Source organism: Loxodonta africana, chromosome 25 (genome assembly GCF_030014295.1).
Source record: "Loxodonta africana isolate mLoxAfr1 chromosome 25, mLoxAfr1.hap2, whole genome shotgun sequence".
Lineage (NCBI taxonomy): Eukaryota > Metazoa > Chordata > Mammalia > Proboscidea > Elephantidae > Loxodonta > Loxodonta africana.
The window spans coordinates 36,679,787-36,700,626 of record NC_087366.1 but is presented as its reverse complement, the minus strand read 5'-3'; the positions used below and the strand labels follow the sequence as shown (position 1 = coordinate 36,700,626).

At 36.4% G+C, this 20,840-nt stretch overlaps 1 protein-coding gene across 7 annotated transcripts in view; it reads left to right on the top strand.

Moving 5' to 3' along the window:
• ARID4B (AT-rich interaction domain 4B) overlaps nucleotides 1-20,840 on the top strand; it is a 192,024-nt gene that overhangs the window by 100,947 nt on the left and 70,237 nt on the right. For all 7 annotated transcript variants that reach the window (XR_002786002.2, XM_064276689.1, XM_064276688.1 and 4 more), the window contains 5 exons: nucleotides 374-484; nucleotides 6,231-6,296; nucleotides 10,349-10,439; nucleotides 13,058-13,137; nucleotides 18,557-18,648. Coding sequence is in view for 6 of the 7 variants with exons in the window: in XM_064276689.1 (XP_064132759.1) it covers nucleotides 374-484; nucleotides 6,231-6,296; nucleotides 10,349-10,439; nucleotides 13,058-13,137; nucleotides 18,557-18,648 (440 nt within the window). In the remaining variant the exon portion in view is untranslated. The remainder of the gene's footprint in view (nucleotides 1-373; nucleotides 485-6,230; nucleotides 6,297-10,348; nucleotides 10,440-13,057; nucleotides 13,138-18,556; nucleotides 18,649-20,840) is intronic.

The window sequence follows — 20,840 nt, the reverse complement described above, 5'->3', positions numbered from 1 at the left end:
CCTTCTGGCAAATAGACTCTTCTGTTTGAATGATCATATAGTAAATATTTGAGTGAATAAGTAGGTAGATGAAGAGGAGTGGGTGAAAAACTGTATTTCTGATAGGGTTAATTCATAACATGGACCGCAGATATTTAATAGAAAAAAGATGCCTTTGTATTTTTTATGATTTATATTTAGCACATTAAATAGGCTTTATGATGAACATTCTACTCTTAAAATTTGTGGTGTTTTATAGATTGTCCTTGTTAACAAATATGTTTAAACTATTATATGTTTTATAGCTATACCAGGATTAGATCTGCTGTTCTGAAGTCTGATTTTGGGAAGGAATTGGAGAATTTAAATCTAATTGTATTTCTTTGCATTTTAGGCCCTTGATGAGCCTCCCTATTTGACAGTGGGCACTGATGTGAGTGCTAAATACAGAGGAGCCTTCTGTGAAGCCAAGATCAAGACAGCAAAAAGACTTGTCAAAGTCAAGGTACAGTATTTGTAGACGTTACAAATCATATGTACAGTATTCAATATTTAAACTCTTACTTGGCGAATGTATCTAAGAATTGTTTTTCTGCAAGATGAATTTCTAGGAGTAATGGTTGTCAAAACATACCTGAAAAATAAAGAATTATTGATTTTAAAATATTCCAATTGCAATGAAATTAGATTATCACTGTTGGTATTTTAAATGCCATTTTCTTATAGACTTGATGTTGTTTATATTGTTAGCCTTTTTGTATTGTTAGAGCTGGGAAAGGATCTTAGAAATCATCTAGGTTAGTTCCTTAATGTTACTATGAGAAAAAGGAGGTTTATAGAGGTTTAATAATTTCTCCAAAGTATTATAGCAGATTAGTGGCAGAATTGATTTCTAGGATTTACAATCTAAATTAGGCAATAGCCTTTAAAACATTAGTTTGAATGTTACCAATTAAATAGACTGTAAAGCTATTACACTTCCAGTGGAAAGTATCAGAGACTTTTCTGGAGCTTATTCCATGCTTATATGCCTGAGTTCCTCCCTTAAGCATGGGTGTGTTGGAAAAAGCTTCTTGGGTGATTCTAATTTGTACTCCTGGGTTAGAACCATTGTGAAAAGGCCTTTAAATTGACTGTAAGCCCATAAAATGTTAGTCTTGGCCCCAACCCCCGTCAGTTTCTACATGCTTAGTGCCTGTGAGTTTCATCGTAATTTGATAATGCAAGTGCTCTTACACTGCTCTTATAGTGGCATTTCCTGTTCTCGTTTCACACGCTGGTGTTGCCGGAGCACTCAGGTTTTTTGCCACTCCTATCCTAGAGATGAAGAGAAAGGTTTTTTGTCAGTTTTCACACTTCTTCTGACAAGCTACTGCTAGCACATGTAACACATTTGTGTGAATTAGATGAAAGCCCTCCATTCTGGTGGAGGACCTCGTTGGCTGAGCTTGGCATGCAGTTAGCACTTTTGTGCCAGTTAGAAAAAAATCTGTCTTAGAAGAAGCACAGCCAGAATGCTCCTTAGAAGCAAGAATGGTGAGACTTTGTCTGATGTACTTTGGACATATTATCAGGACGGTTCAGTCCCTGGAGAAGGACATCATGCTTGATAGTACCCACTGCCGTCCAGTCGATTCCGACTCATAGTGACCCTATAGGACAGAGTAGAACTGCACCATAGAGTTTCCAAGGAGTGCCTGGCGGATTCGAACTGCCAGCCTCTTGTTTAGCAGCCGTAGCACTTAACCACTACGCCACCAGGTAGAGGGTCATCGAAAAAGAGGAAGACCCTCAACGAGATGGATTGACGCAATGGTGCAGGACCTGGCAGTGTTTTGGTCTGGTGTACATAGGTTTGCTATGAGTTGGAACCGGCTATACGCTACCTAACTAACAACAGAAAAAGGTGCTGTCTTTGTGCAGGGGCAGCATCACTCTGGGACCCGTGTCATGGCCCACAGAGCAAAGGCTGGATTTTAGCCCTCAAATGCACCATCAGCTGGGCATCCCTATGTAATGAGCAACCAGGAAAATGACATGTAGCAGTCCTTCCATTTCTTGCCACTAATGAAAGGAACAAAACCATTGGTACCCTTCTGTACTGCCTCTGCTGATAGCATCGAGTGCCTTGTGCCTTGTAAATAATGGATATCTAAAACTTATTTTTAATTTCTTTTGACAACTCTTAAAAATCTGTTTATAATCAGAATTAATGATTTTCTCAACAGGTCTGATGGTATATTTCTTTACTGGTGTAATTTGTTTATGATTCAAAGTTAATAATTTTTTAAAACAAATTTATTGATAAAGTAAAACCTCTGAAAGCCGGAAACTGTGTAAGGTGGAAACTTGTCAGGGAAGGAAAACTCTCGAGTATTTTCCACTAATAGTGAGCGATAGAAAAGTGGTAAGACTGTACCCTGTCAAAGACAGAGCCTTGTGAGACCTGGAAAAACAAGGCAGTCCTGTTGAGTTCTGGCTGTCACAGGTTTCACTGTACATTTCTTCACCAGTTTTCATGTATTGAGCATTCACTATGTGCTAAGCACTATATTCAGTACGGAAACTCTAGAGTTACGAGTTAAGTGGCTTAACAGTCTAAGTTTAAATAAAGTGTGATAATGTTTTTGTGTGACACAGAAATGCCTGTGGTCCTGTGGGTACAGGGCATATTCTGTTGTAGCTGGCTTATGAGCCTGTTACCTGAACTGATTACCACATACATCTGATAAGACCGGTCCTAGTGTGTTCAGTTCCTGTAAGAACTCTTTAGCTTTGTACAGAGAAAACAACTTTTTCTGTACTGTGTGCTGTAAGCTGTCATCTTTTTTGTCAGCTAATTAAATATTTAAATTTGAACTCTGCATTTTAATTTTCTTCTTGTCTAGTTTCCCATTCTCACATTGCTGTACTGATACAGAGAGAGGCAGTATAGACTGTCTAGGCTTGAGTCTCAGCTCTACCACATACTGGTTTTGTAACCTTGGCAAACCAGTTATATGCATTTTTTGTTCTCAGTTTTCTTGTCAGTAAAATGGGAATAATTGTACTTTTAGCAGAATTATGAGGATTAAATGTTTAATGCTTGGGCCTGATAACTCAGATTTAAAAAAAAAAACAGTTGCTTTTGAGTGGACTCCAACTCATGATAACCCTATGTGCATTTCATGTGTTCAATTCCAAGGAGCCATAAGACTGCTAGGATGAGGATAACACCCCATGACATCAACAACTACGTAGGTGCCGAGTCCGTCTAGTATGATTGAGCCGCACACAAGACACTCGCAAAGTGTTGGCAAATGAAAGTCGCAAGTTAAGGAGTTCACGTAACTCCCTCCACTTCAGACTAGTCACAAGTTAGGAAATTCGCATGACTCCCCCCCACTCTAGACCTGTTACAAGTTAGGGAGTTCAGATGACCTCTCATACTTCAGACCAGTTGCAGGTTGAAGAGTTCATATGACTTCCTCTGTGTCATACCTGTTGCAGGTTTAGGGTATTCATGTGACTGCCCCTGTCCCAGACCTGTCTCAAGATAGTTTGCATGACTACCCCCACTCCAGACCCATTGCAAGTTAGTTAGGGAGTTCACATGACTCCCCCTACTCCAGACCAGTCATAAGTTAGGCAGTTAGCATGAGTTCCCCCATTCCAGACCAGTTGCAATTTAGGGAGTTCACATGACACCCCCACTCCATACCTGTTGCATGTTAGGGAGTTCATGTGACTTCCCACACACCAGACCAGTCGCAGTTTACACAGTTCACATGACTCACTTCACTCCAGACCAGTTGCAATTTAGGGTACTCACATGACTCCCCCCGCTTCATAGCTTTTGCATGTTAGGGAGTTCATATGACTTCGTACACTCCAGATCAGTTGCAATTTAGGGTGTTCACATGACCCCCCCCCCCAGACAAATCGCAGGTTTTCCACCTACTCCATACCTGTTGGAAATTAGGAATTTCATATGACTTCCGACATTCCAGACCATTCGCAAGTTAGATAGTTCATATGGCTTCCTCTACTGCAGACCTGTCTCAAGGTAGAGTTCACATGACTCTCCCAACTCCAGACCAGTTGCAAGTTTGAGAGTTCTCATGACTTTCTCCTACTCCATACCTCTTACAAGTTAGGAAGTTCATATGACTCCCCCCACCCCAGACCAGTTGCAATTTAGGGAGTTCACGTGACTCCCCCCACGCCAGACCAGTTGCAGTTTAGGGTGTTCACATGATTTCCCCCACCTCTAGATAAGTCACAAGTTAGGGAGTTCGCATGACTTCCCCCCTGCTCTATACCTGTTGGAAGTTAGGGACTTCATATGACTACGTACACTCCAGAGCAGTCGCAAGTTAGGGAGCTCATATGATTTCCTCCACTCCAGACCTGTCTCAAGGTAGAGTTCACATGACTCCCCCCACACCAGACCAATCACAAGTTTGGGAGTTCACATTGACTTCCTGACCCCATACCTGTCGCATGTTAGGGAGTTTGTATGATTTCCTCCACTCCATACCGGTTGTAAGTTAGGGAGTTCACATGACTTCCTCATTCCCAACCAGTTGCAAGTTAGGGAATTCATAAGACTTCCCTCCACTTTTGACCAGGGACCCCACTATACCCTTAGATCCGATAGTTTGTGGCAGAGACTCAACAACTCCCTTAGAAAAGGGCTATCTTTAAAAACGTAAAAAGGATATACCTGAAGAGATGCACAGGTGAGGTCTGGAGGAAGTTTCTGAGCAGACTTTGAAACTTCACATCCCCAGAGATTCCATGTCCCCAAAACTTGAGGTCCTCCCACATACATCATCAATTCCAAGGAATTTCCTCATCATAGGCCTTTCTTAGCTTAGGCGTAGTCAATGATCAAGGACTTACTGCGTGTATATGATCGATGGAATCAGTGAATATGTGTGATTGATTGTATCATGACCCCCTCCCTTCCTGAAGTTATTCCTGTTGTTGTTACTGTTAGTTGGCCTTCCAACTGATTTTTGACTCAAAAAAAACAAAAAACAAAAACCCCGTTGCCGTAGAGTTGATTCTGACCCTATAGGACAGACTGGAACTGCCCCATACGGTTTCCAGGGAGCGCCTGGTGGAATCAAACTGCCGACCTCTTGGTTAGCAGCTGTAGTGCTTAACTACTACACCACCAGGGTTTCCAATTTTGACTGATAGTGACCCCATATGCAGAGTAGTAGTACTCCAGAGGTTTTCAAGGCTGTGACTTTGGAAGCAGGCCTGTTTTCCGGGGCACCTCTGGGTAGATTCGAACCACCGCCTTTTCTGTTAGTAGTCAGGGGCTTAACCATTTTGCTACACCTAGGGGTCTTAGAGGAGCCCTGGTGGCACAGTTGGTTAAGTGCTTGCCGCTAACCAAAAGGTTGGTGGTTCCAACCCACCAGCCACTACTTGGGAGAAAGATGTGGCTGTCTGCTTCCATAAAGATTTACAGCCTTGGAAACCTTAAGGGGCAGTTCTACTGTGTCCTGTAGGGTCACTATGAGTCAGTCAACTCCTTGGCAGTGGGTTTTGTTTTGTTTTTTTTTGAGGGATCTTAGGGGCTCCCACTATATTTGCACATAGAGGCATCTTGAATGCTGGCAAATTCTAAGAGTTATTTTCAGGAAACCAGAAACAAAGGCCAAACCAAGTTTTTTTGTCCCACACGATGTCTGTGAGAGTAGAACTCTGCACCATAGGGTTTTCCGTGACTGTGACTTTTCTGAAGTAGATTGCCAGGCCTTTCTTTCAAGGGCCTCTGGGTGGATTTGAACCACAGACCTTTAGGTTAGTAGCTGAGTGCTTAACTGTTTGTGCCACTGAGGGATATTTAGATAGCTCTGAGTAAATATTTGCTGCTGCTTCTTATTAATAATACAGGCATTCATAAAATGATATAGTACCTAAATAGCCGAAGATCTCCGACTTTTCCTCTTTGTATTTTAGGGAAAGGAATTACACAAGTAATCTAATAGCTGATAGTATTGAATAAAGTATGATATGTGAAACATGGAGTAGTTTAGATGTGATGTCATTGGTTATTTTTATTTTTAAAAAGTGAGATATAATCTGGGCAGTTGTCTAAGTAATTTTCACTTACTCTGTCGAGGGATTAGGATCTTATAAACTAAGCAGCTGTTAGTTTCAATTATTTGTATTAAAAATGTGTATTATAGCTAATTAATCGCTTTGATTTTTTTTTTGTGTGTGTGATGGCTGATTAAATTTGTAATTTCTAGGTAACATTTAGGCATGATTCTTCAACAGTGGAAGTTCAGGATGACCATGTAAAGGGCCCACTAAAGGTAATTCATTTATTAAAATATTTATTATTCTAATGTTTGATTGGGAAACATTAATATTACATTTGGTCATTATAAAACATGCACTGGCTATTTTCTTATGAGTAATTTTCTCTAAAAAGACTAATAGAAAAAAATAGATTTAATGTTAAATAAAACTTGATATGATAAAAAAAAAAAAAAGATATGATAGTAAAGCTTAATTAACAGTGTGTTCAGGAATGAAATGACTGTCCAGGAAGTATTGACTGTTTTTACTTATCTGTTTCAGTCCCACCTTATTTCTATTACTAAACTGATGGTTGTGCCACAATTAATAGATGATGAACTAGGAATTAGTGATACAAAAGTTCCATGACAATCTAAAAAGGGAGAAAATTAAACAACAAAAATTCAGAGCTCTAAATTCTTTGGAGCAACTACTGGCAAATGAAATGTTTTAAGGATAATCAAGCAGTTTTATGTAATGAGCATGTCCATATTAACACACTCCATTTTCCTCATTGGCCAGTGAAATAAATCCTGCTTTACTTTAACTTAACGAGAATGTGTGGGTAGCCACTTCTGTGCACTTTAGCCCTTCTAAATGTCTGATAGTGGACGTTGGTCTAGCTAGGAGAATTTTAAGATATGCTAACAAAATTGAAAAAACATATGTGCACGCAAAAAAAAATTCTTCACCGATAAAACTGTCCTTTTTAGAAAGAGATGTATGTGCGTAATCTGTCAGTTTTTGTTTGTGGTTGAATTTTAAAACTTCTAATTGGATCCCAGAGTATTAGTACTTTGTGTGTGTGTGTAGTAGGTAGTATGGAGAAGTAAAACTAATAAGTTAATTTTTTTATGTTGCCTTGTAGCAATTACTTTCCACTGTTGCTGTTCTGTAGATGCCATCTTTAATGTTACACATGCATGCCCACCACCTGCAGGGACAAAGGGATAAAAACATGCTCAGTTATAATAATGATGTTGCCGTTATTTATTTAGTGCTTAGTATATGCAAGCACTGTGCTAGTTGTTTTGCACGTATTATTTAATCCTCATAACAGAAGAAGAAACTAAAGGGAACATAAGTAATTTGGCCAAGGTCCCATAACCAGTAATGGCAGAAGCAAAATTTTGACAGGCTCTGAGCCTGTAATTGAACCATTGTGCCTTCTTGTACTTCGTATACATACACCTCCAAGCCTTACTTGGGTATTTGCTTCGTAAACGCACCAACATGTCTCTACTGCTTGGCTCACCCGTTAGGCTGGCACATGCCCTCCTGGAGCACAAAAAAGGTTCAGTGTTTGGAAAGAACAGAAAGGGCAACTACTTTGTAGCTTTAAGCCATTTTCCTCCCATTGTACTGATCCAGCCTTTTTGATAGTGGCAAAATTGGCTTATTTTGTTTGGTCTTTCTTATTTTATGAAATTTTCTTTGTATATGATTAGGACTTAGGACCATTTTGGTTTTGACAAAGGCAAGTATATCAGATTTTTGTTTCAAGATTATTGGAACATCTCTCATGTCTATGAATTATTATTATTATTATTTTTGGCCTGTAGATTTTGAATTGTTTCCTAACATACTTTTAGCTTTCTATGAACTGATAGAAAAGTGTCAAAATTTGGACAAATGTTTCTCTTAGAGCAAATAAATGCCCCCCCAGAATGGTCATTTTATCTTAATAAATTTTCAGTAATGGTTTATATGAAAATAATACCTATACCGCTTCACTATGAAATAATATAATCATTTTATCTGAATAAATTTTCAGTAATGGTTTACATAAAAACAATACCTAGACCACTTCACTATTAAATAAAAAAATTATACCAGCCATTTGTTATAGTCATTTAATGAAAGTTCTGTTGATTTGCCTGAGTTACCCTCCACCCTTTTGGGAATTGTGTGGGGTTAATAGTCTCTTGTATGAACAAACATGTTTTCATTGTCACTATAAAGATCACGGGAATCCCTGGGTGGTGAAAACATTTAATGAACTCAGCTGATTAAGAAATGTTAAAAGTTCAAGTCCATCCTGAGACACTTTGGAAGCAAGGCCTGGTGATCTGCATCAAAAAAATCAGCATTGAAAGCCCTATGGAGCACAATTCTACCCTGACACACATGGGGTCACCATGACTCGATGGCAACTGTGTTTTTTTGGGGGGCCGGGAGTTGGGTATAAAGATCATATAAATGTGATCAACAACACTTTCTAGATCAGATGGAAAATATTTTAAATGGTTGTCTTGCACAGTCTAACCTTTAAGGAGACCTCAAAGCTATTTCTTATTTTTCCTTCTCATTCCATAACCTTCTGTAAAGGAGAGTGGTGGTATAGGACAAGGACAGTCAGTTCTGAAGACAGCCATTCTCAAAGTGGGATCTGAGGACTGTTGAGGGCTCCCTCTTAGGGGGCTTGTACGGTCAAAACTTTTTATAATAGTAATACTAACGTTTGTCCTTTTCATCATGTTGACATTTTCACTGATACGACACAATTGGGGTAAAACTGTTGGCAACTTAACATGAATCAAGTCAGTAATAATTTTTTCTTCACCACCATGTACTCTCAGTTAAAAAAAAAAGGCCAGTTTCACTTAAGAATGTCAGTAAAGAAACAGTAAAAAATACTAATTTTATTATTGAATACAGATAATTTTAGTATTTCATGTGGCAAAATAAGAAATACACATAAAGCACTTCTGTGATTTGAATTATGAAGTAGCTGCTTTTTTAAATGAATACCATTTTTCTTTGACTGAGACACTGGCTATTCGGAATGGTTTGTTTGGCAGACATTTTCTCAAAAATGATCTAAATGTATCTATCACCTGAAGGAAATAATTCACAGTATATGTTGTTAATGATAAAAGTCACCCTTTGAAGCAAAAAATAAGAACTTTGTAAACTTGTATCTGCCATTGTGAGTTGGAAAGCCTCTTAATACAGAAAGACTTTCCTGATGAGAGCAGTGATGTCAATGAATGTGATTTTTGATGTTATATAATGAAATGTGTCAATATTTAGAAGGCCTGTATAACTCAGCGAATCAATATTTTGCACATGACCAATGAATAGTGTTACAAAATTATGCATAGCTAAAAGGACCATTCAAAGTGGAAGATAGGCCAGTGGATTTTAATGTCATAGCATGAAAAATTCATTGATACGATTTTAGAGTCTATATTGCAACTAGCTCTAAGAACCTACCACTTGGTGAGTTTTGGAATAGTATCAAAGAAGAATATCCATAGTTTTATAAAAGACTGTTAAAATACTCCTCCTTTTTCAGCTGCGTATCTTTGTGAGGCCAGATTTTCTTTACGTATTTCAGTCAAAACAACAGATCACAGCAGATTCTATGTAGAAGCAGATATGAGAGCCAGCTATCTTTTATTAGGCCAGACATGAAAGAGATTTGCAAAACTGTAAAATGCTACTCCTCCCACTAAGATTTGTTTAGGAAATTGTTGTTTTTCCTAAAAAATAGTATTTGTGCCCATATGTGATGATTTATTATTGTTTTAAAATGAATTAATATTTTAAAAAATGTTTTAATTTTTAATATTTTAAACATTGATAGATACAATTCAAGTAATGTAATGTGGAAAGAGAGTTAGGAGCTGACTTTTTAAATAAAACGTGGAATGGCTGAGCACATATTTACATAATGTATTTTGCACGTACAAATTCCTTCCTAAGAACATCTATATCTTTATTATAATAAATACAAAACATGATTTAAATAAATAAAAAGTATGATTTATTTTTGCCTGTTAATCTGAAATCATTTAACAAGTGTGGATTTATGTAATTATTTTAAAATTTGAGTATGGATTCTGAATTGATTAACCTACAAGTTAAAGATTTGATTTTTGTTAATTGTTATTTTTGTTTATAACCTCCTGGTCTTTTGTTATTAGGAATTACTGGAAAAGAAAAGTAAATCATAGGATATACCGTAAGAGGGAAAAAGCCTCATTTAAACATACGTACAGAAAACAATGTTCTCTTCATTTATTTTTAGAGTTTTCCTAACTTTTAAAAAAATGCTTTTTAGGTAGGCGCTATTGTCGAAGTAAAGAATCTTGATGGTGCTTATCAGGAAGCTGTCATCAATAAACTAACAGATGCAAGTTGGTACACTGTAGGTAAGGGAAGAAATTTTCTTTTAAAAGTTTATTTTCAATTACAAATAAAACTTACTTTAAAATAATACAAATGAAACAGAAGTTCCTTGATTCGCCTCTTCCCCTAATGCAGTAGACATTATTACTTTATTGGCTGATATGTTATGGGTTTGTATCTTTCCCAAAAAAAAAAAAAATTTAATGAATATGTACATACATTTAACATAATTTTAAATTATTTAATGTGTATGTTATACAAATGAATTTCTAGTTTTTTTCACTTAAAATATATCTTAGAAAAAGTTCTTTCAACTGTAGTATTTTATTTCATAATATTCAATGTACTGTTGTTTATTTGTTCTTAGTGATGATATTGCCAGTTTCTTTTGCTCTGTTACAGTCAATGCCGGATGGTATGTCTTTGTACACGCACATTATCTTAGTATTTCTCAAGTATATATGCTAAGGAATAGATACAGGTTGAGGGAAATATATTTTTTATAACTTTAGTATCAAATAAAATCACTTTCTAAAGAGTATTAATTTACACTCCAGTGAACAGTGTATAAGTATACCTGTTTTCCTAGCCCTTGCCAAATTTGATGCTATTAACCTTTTTAAATTTTTGTCAGACTGGACACAAAGGAGTATCTTGTTTTTGTTTTAATGTGCCTCTTCCATGATTACTAGTGAGATTGAATATCTTTTCACATGCTTATGGAAAGGAACATCATTTCATCTGTAGTTGTTGTGAATTGGTGGTTAATCATCTCTTCCTGTTCTCCCCTCTTCATTCTTGGGGTGGTTTATCTTTTTCTTAATATTTGTAGGATGCGATTTTTTTTTTTTTTTAAATATATTCTGGATATTGACCCTTTGCTACTTAAGGTCTTAAGCTGCAAATATTTTTCTCCTGTTGCTTTGCCCAGTATCTTTGCTTTTAATTTTCACATAGTGACCTTTTCCTTTGTAGTTCTAGTTTTGAATCTTGATTAAGAAGGCCTTCCTTCTATCAGTATTATGAATCTATTCTCTAATAGGTTCTTTGACTTCTTTAAGTTTTACAAATAACTTTTTACTCCACCTTTAGTGTATTTTTTTGAGCAGTCTGAAATAATATTTTTAGATTAAAAATAATTAATGTTTATTTCCTAAATTGATGACCAATTATCCCAGTATTGTTTATTGAATGATTTTTACTCTTTAATAGCCAAAAGATGAGAGTAAACACTTGAGTAAAATGTCAGAATTTGAAATAGCATAGGTGAGTTTTGTTTGTATTTTTGTGGGATGAGGAAAAACCTGATGAAGAGAGAGGGGAAATTTGATTTTGAGACATAAGAAAACATTTGAATCATTGTGGTTTACAAAACTGAACAGTTCTATGTATTAAGCCTAGATGGTAATTATGTGTGATAGTCTTAAAAATATGACACTTTTATTGTTGCATAACTTAGTTATAATATTTTTTAAATGTGCTAAATATTACTGAGTAAAATTTTGGTAGTTGGGCAAAAACTGTGGTTTCTAAATTTCAAGGGCTGGCAACTTTATTTAAAATAGAGACACACTCTTTTTTATGATTCCTGAGGAACGTAGTACAGGTAGTCCCTGACTTACGACAGGAATCAGTTCTGATGACTGTCATAAGTCGGTTCTGATGTAAGTTGAATACCTCATTTCAGATTAATAACTGATGCTTCTTATGGTACCAAATGCTAAATAAGATTCATGCTATAGGCCTGGTCTCCAGTGAACTCAGAGTCGTAAGGGCTGTTGGGCGTATGTGAAGTTCAGTTGTCATATGTTGTTGGAGTTTGAACATTGCCGAGATGGCAGCCATAAGTGTGGTTCGTCATTACTCGAATATGTTGTAAGTCAGGGACTACCTGTATATCATAAAATTATGTACATATGTTATAATGTATACATATATTTGTATGTGTAAACTCATGGCAGATTTGTCAAGACATTTCTGTGTTTTAAATTCACTGATTTAAATCTCAGTGAACAGCAGTTTTGCTCCCTAGGGGATCTTTGGCAATGTCTGGAGACATTTTTGGTTGTTGCAACTGGGAGTGGGGTTGCTGCTGATTTCTGGAGGTTAGAGGCCAAGGATGCTGCTAATCCTACAATACACAGGACAAGGCTCCCACCACAATTATCTGGTATAAAACGTCATTAGCGCTGAACTTGAGAAACCCTGCTCTCAATAATGAAAACAGAGTCTTTTTCTAGGTGCATTTTTTACTTTCTGTTTCTTAGGTAAATCTGTCGATACCGAACAGCAGGAAATTATGCCTTTCCTTTACCATCTTGAGAAGGGTTAATTAGGTTAATTAGGATTTAAATGATTTCCTCCTGAAATGGTTGCATCTTTTTTTGGTGTTTCCTGTTTCAAAGAAGGTGTTTTAAATTTAGACATATTACTTCTTTCTGGCTAGGAATTAGAAAAGATAGTCTAGTACTTTATATTTGAAGTTGTTCCTTAGATAACATAAAATGTAAACTGAATTTTAAATGTAATGTTTTTAAACAAAAAGCTTTATTTGCACTCAGGAAATTAAATGATAATTTATATCATCTTGTTAATCTTTGAAGAACTCTTCAGTAGCTTCCATTTTTATCTCCTCTCATAGTTTTCGATGATGGAGATGAGAAGACACTTCGACGATCTTCACTGTGCCTGAAAGGCGAGAGACATTTTGCTGAAAGTGAAGTAAGTAATCACTGAATGAATCATTATGTCTGAATGTTGTATTAAAGGGAGCAATTTTTTTCCCCCTCAGATAGATATACTTTCATGTTAATCAGGAAAATTTGTTAGTACATAATACTGTTATAATGTAATCTGTGAAGCCTCTTTAAGGCTTTGTTTGAGCACCAGGTTCTCTCTTCTTTGTCTAAAATATTTTAGCACTTGTCTACAAAGTACAGTGGGCTTGTTTAATTATTATCTTTAAGCAACTGTTACATAGACTCCTTTAATTTTTAGGTAATTGGAGAAAAGAGATGTCTGATTTGTAATTCGTTTGAACTGTGTCATAATTAGGGACTACATGCAGTCCCTAACTAATAATAATATCTGGCATTACTACAGCCTTTACTCAAAGAAACCTTACCTCTGAGTACCCTTTCTAAAATAGTCCCTTCGTTTACTCTTCATCATCTTGGTTTAGTTTTCTTTATAGCACTTAACATTACTTGATATGTACTTAATTATTTATTATCTGCCTTTCTTACTAGAATGTGTCACAAGGGCAGGGAATTTGTTTTCGCTACTTGGTTTCTAGTTTCTATAACGGTGCCTGGCACAGAGTAAAAGAAATAAACCAAACCCACTGCTGTCAAGTTGATTCCTCACAGCGATCCTATAGAACAGAGTAGAACTGCCCCATAGAGTTTCCAAGGAACGCCTGGTGAATTTGAACTGCCAGCCTCTTGGTTAGCAGCCGTAGTGCTTCATCACTACACTGCCCAGAGTAGAAACTGAATAAATATTAGTTGGATGAATAAATGAAATGCATGAATTTGCCAGGGACTTTGCTATATGCCTTACATACATTATATCATTTACAACATTAAACTTTAAAAACTATTATTGTTGAATCAATTCCGACTCATAACGGCCCTATGGGACAGAGTAGAACTGCCCAGTAGGGTTTCCAAGGAGTGGCTGGTGGATTTGAACTGCCAGCCTTTTGGTTAGCAGCCAATCTCTTAACCACTGCACCACCAACGTTCCAGTTTTACAACATTAGGAGGTAGATTCTATTATTAGCTCCAGTTTACACATAAGTAAGCTATTGTTCAGAGCTGGATCTCAAACCAGAACTTTCTAGGTCCAAAGTCATGCTCTTAAATTAAAACATGCTGTTAAATTACTGAGTGGAGGGATCACAAAGCTTTGTAAGTCAGTAGTTTGCAATTCAGAATTTTAAAAATAAGATACATTGTTATAAATGGTGTTATATTCTGTAGTCCGGTCTATAAATATTAATTAATGCACTGTGTTGCAGAACTGTGATTTCTTTTTTATAATCACCATTTAAGGAGCTCTGGTGGCACAATGGTTAAGCACTCGGTTGCTAACATAATAGTCTGCTGTTCGAACCTGCCAGGTGCTCTGCAGCAAAAAGGTGCGGCAGTCTGCTTCTGTAAGGATTACAGCTTTGGAAACGCTGTGGGGCAGTTCTGTTCTGTCCTATAAGGTCGCTATGAGTTGGAATAGACTCTATAGCAGTGGCTTTTGATTTTTAGTCGCCATTTAGACCAGTGTTTCTTTGAGGACATTTTAATAATATTAAGCTATTACACTTTATTTTGTTTTACTTGAAAATATTTGATTGAATGATTGAATTTCGATATAAACTCAGATTTGAGACGTCTTTTAAATACAGGTTCTTTATATTATGATCCTTGCTTATCTTTCAAATTTCATATTCTACCATGTTCCTGTACTTCCGCCTTACAAGACTACTTGGTGTTCCCAGATTATGGTTCATACTGTTTGGCTTGGTTCTACCTGAGTCCTGTTCCTCTCCAGTTGATGGAATTTTACTTTTTCTTTCTTTCTAATTGTGCTTTAGGCGAAAGTTTACAGAGCAAAGTAGTTTCTCATTTTTAAATGTTTAATATACATACTGTTTTGTGACGTTGGTTGCCAACCCTGTGACGTGTCGACACTTCCCCCTTCTCGACCTTGGGTTCCCCATTTCCATTTGTGCAGCTTTCCTGTCCCTTCCTTCCTTCTTTCCTTCTCATTGTTGTCCCTGGGCTGGTGTGCCCATTTAGTCTCGAATACATGGTCGAATTATGTGTATTATTGTTTGTTTTATAGCCTTTCTAATCTTTGGCAGAAGGGTGAACCTCAGGCGTGACTTCAGTACTGAGTTGAAAGGTTGTCTGGGGGCCATACTCTCGGGGTTTCTCCAGTCTCTGTCAGACCAGTAAGTCTGGTTTTTTTTGTGAGTTTGAATTTCGTTCTACATTTTTCCCTAGCTCTGTCTGGGACCCTCTATTGTGACCCCTGTCAGAGCAGGCAGTGGTGGTAGCTGGGCATCATCTGGTTGTGCTGGACTCAGTCTGGTGGAAACTGTAGTTTTCTTCATTCTCTCTTGCTCCCCAGATGGGATGAGATCGGTGAAATAGATGGCCACTCAGAAGCTTTTAAGACCCCAGATGCTACTCACCAAAGTAGAATGTAGAACATTTTCGTTACGAATTATGTTATGCCAATTGAGCTAGACGTTCCCCGAGGTCATGGCCCCGACAGCCCTCAGCCCAGCAGTTTGGTTCCTCAGGGAGTTTGGTTGTGTCTATGAAGCTTCCATGACCTTGCCTTGTACAAGTTGTGCTGGCTTTCCAGTATTGTGTACTGTCTTACCCTTCACCAGAGTTACCACTTTATCTATTGTCTATTTAGTGTCTTTCCATCCTCACCCCTCCCCTCCCTCGTAACCATCAAAGATTGTTTCTTTTTGTGTGTAAACCTTCTCATGGGTTTTTATAGTAGTAGTCTCATACAATATTTTGTCCTTTTGTAATTATTTCACTCAGCATAATGCCCTCCAGATTCATCCATGTTGTGAGATGTTTCACAGATTTATCTAAGCTTATGTAATTCTTAGAATAATTTCATTACTTTAGTTAGACTATGTGTATATTTATAGTCAGTCAGTGAGTATGGGGTCTTGAAGACTCTTAATTTAATTGTTCATCCGTTTCAAGAATTTTTTTTTTACAAGAAGGCATGAGTCTTGTTTATTAGGTCTGAGAAATATTTGAAATACTGTATTTGTTTTTAGCAGAAGAATTATAAATTGGAAAGGTTCATAGGACAATTGTATTATATAGGCAGAAGTAATATGAGTAAATAATTTCAAAAAGGATCGGGTTTGCTGTGTTTCCATGAATGTGTACACTTTTATGTTTTGCTGGAGGGAAATTAAAATACTGGTATGTGATGCCTTACGCCTTTCTTGAATTCTTTCATATTGCTCCTGGGAGTTTCTAGCTTTTGCTCTTTAATATAAATCAAGACAAATTCTGCCCTCCCCTGAGTGGTTGCCATCACTTGAAGTAAATAAAGGTGCTCCTGCTTACCTGAACATGGGTTGAGAGACCATGGGCAAGATATATGCTTCTTAATGTTCTGACTCTTCATTCCACACTATGACGAGACTATGGTTTATTTGAAAATTCGTATGTGTGATTCCTAGACAACTCTTCAGAAATCCTGGATGTTTTCTTTCCTGTAACAAGTGAAATGACTAACAGATACTGAAAATAGAACTCACAGTGTTAGTAGAAATCTCTGCTTTCAAGAGAGCAGCATTACTTTTTTTCCCCCCACATTTAGTCCATCTGTTAGCTTGGCAGAAAGTGAATCCAGATTAATTTATTTTCCTTGTTTACCAAATATAGCACTTTGAAATTTTAGTCCCCTTGAGAAGCATAATTACGACAAGCATACTTGCCATTAAACATAATTAATGACAAGTAACTTCTGAGAAGTTTCTGTTTGGCATATACTGTGTTTGGACCAGCTTTTGCCTGCAAATGATATTTTTTTTTGGAGTGCCTGGTTTAAGGATACTTTGCACAAGATTAGATTCCCTACAAACTAAGTTCAAAAGATAAGGGATTTTGCCCTACAAAAGTTAGTGATTTTTGTCTATCTTTTGAAGGAATCAGCCTTCATTTAATCTTTTGTGGCTAGTACCTTTTTCCTATGCTATAGTCTCGTGCTAGTTTTTGGATAAGTATCTTTAATATATTTACATACATTACATATATTCTTAGGATTGTTCATATGCTTGTTTTCACATTTTAGGTCATCATTTCAGCAAAATTATCTCAGTTTTTAAAATAAAAGTTAAAATTTTCTATTTAAAACCTTAGTTTTAGTTTGTGTTGAAATGTTTGATCTTTAAACCTAAGTTGATGGTTTAAACCTAAGTTGATGTAATACCTTGGTTTGTAACTTTGAGAAGTCACTTTATCCTAAAGAGTTTCCCACCCTCACTCCCACCTTGATGGCTTTCCTGGAATCTCTAGCCCCCCTGGAGTTCATGAAATTATCTGTGAGCGCAGAGGTTCTGTTTAAAAGAAAAAAAAAATTTTTTTTTTGTTCTATTTAGGTATCCAAAAAAAAGAGCATCTGTGGAAAATGAAGAGAGTAGGAATACTATTAAAATTGATATTTAGAGAATTAAATCAGTTGGGATATCATAGCTTCTTGAGTTTAATACCTAAACTTTTTGGATTTATAAATCTTTTCAGGAAACAGTTAAAAAAAGAATCAAAGAAGTGTCTTATATTGAGAAATAAAGAGAATCATTACATAATTCCTTTTTCTTCTTCCTGCCTCTAGCCATCAACCAATCCCTTGCCTAGAAATCATTATTTTTGTATGGGGGTGAGGGGCGAAGGGATATGAACTGCCCAGTTTATAACAAAAAAGAAATGTTCTCATTGACTGATTGTTACCTACATACCAAGCACAGTATTGGATGCTGAAGATTAAAAAGGAAGAGAAGTTAAAATACTAGATATAGAGAAAAACTGAATGAATGTTTACAATTTTCTTTAATAAGGTTTATTGCAGAAAATATTTGCAAAATAGTATAGTGTATGAAGCCTTTTTTCAAGCAATTGATGTTAATCCTAATAATAATGATTTTTGTTTCTGGTCTTTAATACGAATTCTGTTTTATGGATTATGATTCCTTATGTAGAAAGGAAAATTTGAGTTGCAGTTAGACTCAATCTAGGCCTTAGCTCCTTACAGATTGGTGTCTTATCTCTCACATCTGTGCTTCCACTGAGCTGTGATTGTTTTGTTTTATATTTTACTCATTCCTAGAAATCTTTCAACCTTCAAATAGATAATGAAATAATCTAGGGAGAACAACTACATTTATTTTCAATATTTTTTTTTTTTCAGTAATGGGCTTATTCGTTTTTATTCTGGTATCTTTGAAACTAGAGTTTTCTTTAGGCAAGTTGCATTTTAGTCTTTCTTGGAGAAAGTTTTATACTCAAAATCTGAGCATATTCTTAAGTTGACTTGGTTTAAAAAGAAAAAAGAATTTGCAAAGTAATAACTTTTGATGGCTTTATGTTCTTACCCACAGACATTAGACCAGCTACCACTCACCAACCCTGAACATTTTGGCACTCCAGTCATAGGAAAGAAAACAAATAGAGGAAGAAGATCTAATCATATGTAAGTCCATTTTAATAACTGTTAGTTGAACTTGAATTAATTTCTTCTTCTAACATTCTCTTAATAGTTGCTATTTTTTAAGTTGTAATTTGCAAAATGCTAGCCGGATTTTATAGTAATTTCAGACTTCTTAGCATGGTGATAGAGGTTCTCAGTGCTTATCCAACCTTAACAGCTGTATCTGCCTCCCATTTCTCCCTACATTTGTCTTGACGCTATAGTCATAATGGGACTAGTCAGTATTTCCTGAATATGTCCCTTGTTTCCTGATATCCTGCTTTTCTTTCTGTCTTGAATGCCTCCTTCCAAATCTCTGTGTTACTCATTCTTCAAGTCTCAACAGAAATGCTTCCTTCTTTGTGTGAACCATTTTGTGCTTCCCCATTCTTTCCTTGAAACCAGACATGTTTTTCTCTCCTCTGAACTGCCCCAAATTCTTTGCATTTTTCCAATGTCATAGACAAGATTTCACCTTTTGTTACCTTTATAGTGCTTGTTTTTCCATTCCTAATAATTTTATTCTCCTTGTCAGCAGGAACTGCCTTACTTATTTTTATGCCTCCTTAAAGTACTGATACATTCTGCATATTTAACAAATCATTTTCAGTGAAATGTATCTAGGCTCTAAAAGGCTGCAAGGTAAAAAGGTGCACAGAACCAAGAGGTTTGACTGGTAACTGAAAGGTCGGCATTTCGAATCAACCAGCTGCTGCTTGGAAACCCTATGGAGCAGTTATACTCTGTCCTACAGGGTTGCTATGAGTTGGAATCAACTTGATGGCAATGGGTGTTTTTTTTTTTGGTTAGTGATAAATAAGGGAGTCCCTGCATGGTGCAGAGGGTTAAAATGCTCAGCTACTAATCAAAAAATTGGCAGTTTGAGTCCACCCATTGGTGCCTCAGAAGAAGGTCCTGGCAATCTGTTTCTTAACAATCACCCGTTGAAAACCCTATGCAGTACAGTTCTCTGACATACATGGGGTCACCATGAGTCAGAACTATCTCAAGGGCACCTGGTAGGGATAAAAGAAACAGTCTTCAAACAGTTCCAGAACAAAAAAGAATTTATTGCTAAGGACTGAGAGGCAGAATGATCTCAGACTTCTCATTAGTAATACTACGTGTTAGTGGGCAGTAGAATGCAGAATGGAGGAGTGAAAGTTTTAAAAAGGAGGGATTGATTGTGTGATGTAATGGACCATTGGGGGAAAATTAAAGATGCAGTGATAACAAATAGAAAAAGAAAATAGGCATATAGCAATTTTAGAAAAACATTATATAAGAAAGGAAATGTAATCATAAAATCGTATTTGCCTTTAGCGAATAGTATTATATAGTCTTCAACAGTGATTATTTAACTAAAAAATGGTGATATAGCTACATTAGCAGGATGGAGGGGTGGTGAAGTGTGTTAAATATAGAAGTTAAGTCCTCATAAGAAGAGGAAGTGAATAGAACAATGTCTAAAATATATAAATCAAGAAATACCAGCATAACGTTTTATTTAGAAAAAAGGTAACAACTACCAGAGAAACAGCTGAAAGCCTTAAAAGGAGTTGCTTCTCTGAAGCAGAAGAAGGAACTTGAAAGAAGTGGGACAGGAGAATGTAATTTTTAATTTAATCTATTGTAGGTTATTTATGAGTCAGAATTCGACTCGACGGCGGTGGGTTTGGTTTGGGTTTGGGAGGTTATTTTTAAAATAATTTTGAATGTTTTATCTTGATTAAAAATTTTGATATGGCTAAGCCCAAATGTTCTCAGAATCACTTCATTAAAAATAAATATTGAGTTGGATTGTTAAAAGCTTTAGTGTAAGTAAATGCTTTTGTTCAATATGTGGAATTGAGTATTAAATCTAATTGTAGTGGAGCTTTGGAGATAGAAGTGGTAAGCACTTTCTCACTACTTAATTTCAGCCTCAAAGCAAACCCACGAAAATAGGCATTATTTTTATACCTATTGAAAACTGGGGAGATCGGTCTTAGAGACATTACGTTACTAATCCAAGGAGCACAGAAGGAAGGGACTAAGACTTGAACTTGCCTTCGCTCCATAAGCCTTTTCCCATTCAATTGATTGACTCTTTTTTGTTTAGATAGAGCACTTCGGTTACTTTCCAAAGTAGTTTAAACAGTAAATAATTAAGGACTCATTTGAAGGTGGAAGTTTAGAAGACTAATCCTTGCATT